The sequence below is a fragment of the Phaseolus vulgaris genome, chromosome 10 (genome assembly GCF_051622355.1).
Source record: "Phaseolus vulgaris cultivar YP4 chromosome 10, ASM5162235v1, whole genome shotgun sequence".
In the NCBI taxonomy this organism is placed as follows: Eukaryota; Viridiplantae; Streptophyta; class Magnoliopsida; order Fabales; family Fabaceae; genus Phaseolus; species Phaseolus vulgaris.
The window spans coordinates 20939092-20941347 of NC_143507.1; the positions used below are offsets into that span (position 1 = coordinate 20939092).

Consider the following 2256-nt stretch of genomic DNA (forward strand, 5'->3'; position numbering starts at 1 on the left):
GATTAGATAACGAATAAATACCATTTAAAACTACCTCTTCTCGATCAACGAACGAAAATCCAGCTTCTTTCCCTACTCCCCAGACACTTGCAGCCATATTCTTATCTGTCTTCACCCAAAAAATCCTGTTACAATTCTCAATTGCACTGTCAGAAGTGAATAGCGAATTCGACGAACTGTCTGTTTGGTGAACCAAAAAAACTTGATCCACTAAGGACTGTCTTCCTACGACTTCTCCATCTGAGCCCGACGACCTGCCCTCCATATCAACGATGTTGCCCCCACCTTCCACTTCATCTTCCATACCCGCCCCCAATTCCTCAGACTGCCCTCCCGGATGGAAAGCACACCCTCCTTCTCTCGACTTTGACGCCTCTGACCTCCTTGCCTCCTCCGCTTCATCTAACTTTTCAGGGTCTGCCGATCCACTATCAGTCAAACCTTGGACTACTGCAAACTTTGGGAGAACCTTTACTAGTGTCAACGAACGCTCGTCAACTCCATCTCTAGCCACACTGGTCCCAGACTGTTCCAATTCGTACAAAGATGGTCTTGTCCCTACCGAATCATCGACCCTACTCACGAAACTCGTCTGTTCTGAATCAATCCCGGCTCCTACTTCTTCTTCTTCGTGACTACCATCCTGGACGCGCAAAAACTTTTTGAACGGCTTCATAAGTGCACTTTGACACTTTAAATTCCCCACCTCTCCTTTCTCACGTAAAACACCATTTTCCACGCACCCAATCATAGGGGAACACTCCTTTAAAGAAGAGGGCCCACAATCATTAACTTTTTGCACTCCTACTTCTTGAAACGACGCTTGAAACGCATGGAACGACGCTCCAGCCCTCTCGGAACCACTCATAATGCGCCTACTCACGCCTATACCACCATTACTCCTTGCCTTTTCATCTGTAGACTTGGTCTCCTTGGAACTAGCCACCTCCACGTAGGAATCCACTTTCTCTTTCTTTGAAAAGCTAAGAGAACCGTGCCCACCCACTAAAACCACTTTCTCTCTCAAAGAAATACCGTGCACATTCAATGACCCTCTTAAATGATCTTGAACCAATCCCTCATGTAGTTGGCGCCCCTTACCAAGACAAACCGGATCCAACTTGCCCTGGACCGTCTCTTCATCCTCCATTCCTCCTTCCCCGACGGTGCCCACACCTCCATCTCCGGCCATCCCAAGCTCCGACCCCACGGAATCGCACTAACTAGCGCCTACGCTTCCTTCGTCGGAGCTTCTTCGGTGTCTACCTCTGAAGCACCGCCATCCCACTTGCCAAGTCTCCACTCCGGGACGCACACCTCTTCAACGAAGGCCACCTTACACGACCTTCCATTGATACAAAACTCCTTCTCCATATTGACTGTTGTTCTGACCGTTGTTTTAACTCTAAACCGAGCAAACTCCACTATTTCTCTTCTCTTAGTTGCTTCGTCAACCTCCACCACCTCCCCCACAACGGCCCCTATTTTAGAAAAGCTGTGATTCCACCAGAACTGTAACGGGATTCCACTGCAACGAATCCGTGCATAACGTTCTGTCAGTTCGAACGAACCATCCCAGGGGGTAACCGCTGAGAAAACTTTGTCGAACCATGACTTGTTGTCTGCTATGATCTTCCGCAGACTCCCTCCATCATCGCATGAAAGCAGAACAAACCTGCCACCAAGATATCTCACTTTGACTAGGCTGAAACCTCCCATCACAAAGCTCTCCTTAATCACATGCATGCTTGGAAGCTCTTTCAAACTACCAACGTAGCTTCCTTCTAACGAATCATCCTGTTCTACCTCCACTGTAAACTGATAATCGACCTCACCCCCCAGAGAACTACTCACGTTCTCGCCTGTTCCGATCTTGACTACCCCCTCTGAAACAACTTGAGCAAACGAAACCTGCTCCGTCTGCTTCCCCTTCCCGCTCGTTGTGCTCAGCTTTGGGTTCCACCCTAATTTAGACCCTTCATTCCTTTGCTTCCTTGGTCCATCCTTCCTCTGATATTTGGGAAGGTTCACCTGCATATTCCAAGTGCCAATCCAGATTGCACTCAACTCTCTTTCCAAGGAAAAGACATCCTTCACACCCTGGAACCTTACAAAACCAAACTTCTTATTCCTTGCATTGAGCTTTCTTGAAACAAAGACGTCCATAACCCTTCCCCACCTTTGGAAAACCTTCCAAAGATCTCTCTCCATGAAATGTTCGGGGAAGTTAGTAAAGAAAAACGAAATGTCTGCCAT

General features: G+C 47.9%; 1 protein-coding gene across 1 annotated transcript; it reads right to left on the reverse strand.

Annotated features, from left to right (window-relative positions):
• Nucleotides 1–1230: 1230 nt before the first annotated feature.
• Nucleotides 1231–2256, reverse strand: LOC137817915 (uncharacterized). Its single transcript, XM_068621140.1, has one exon. The coding sequence runs from the start codon at nucleotides 2254–2256 to the stop codon at nucleotides 1231–1233; it is 1026 nt and encodes a 341-aa protein (XP_068477241.1).

Coding starts and splice junctions, on each gene's coding strand:
- LOC137817915 (XM_068621140.1), bottom strand. CDS start 2,256: ATGGCAGACATTTCGTTTTTCTTTACTAACTTCCCCGAACATTTCATG.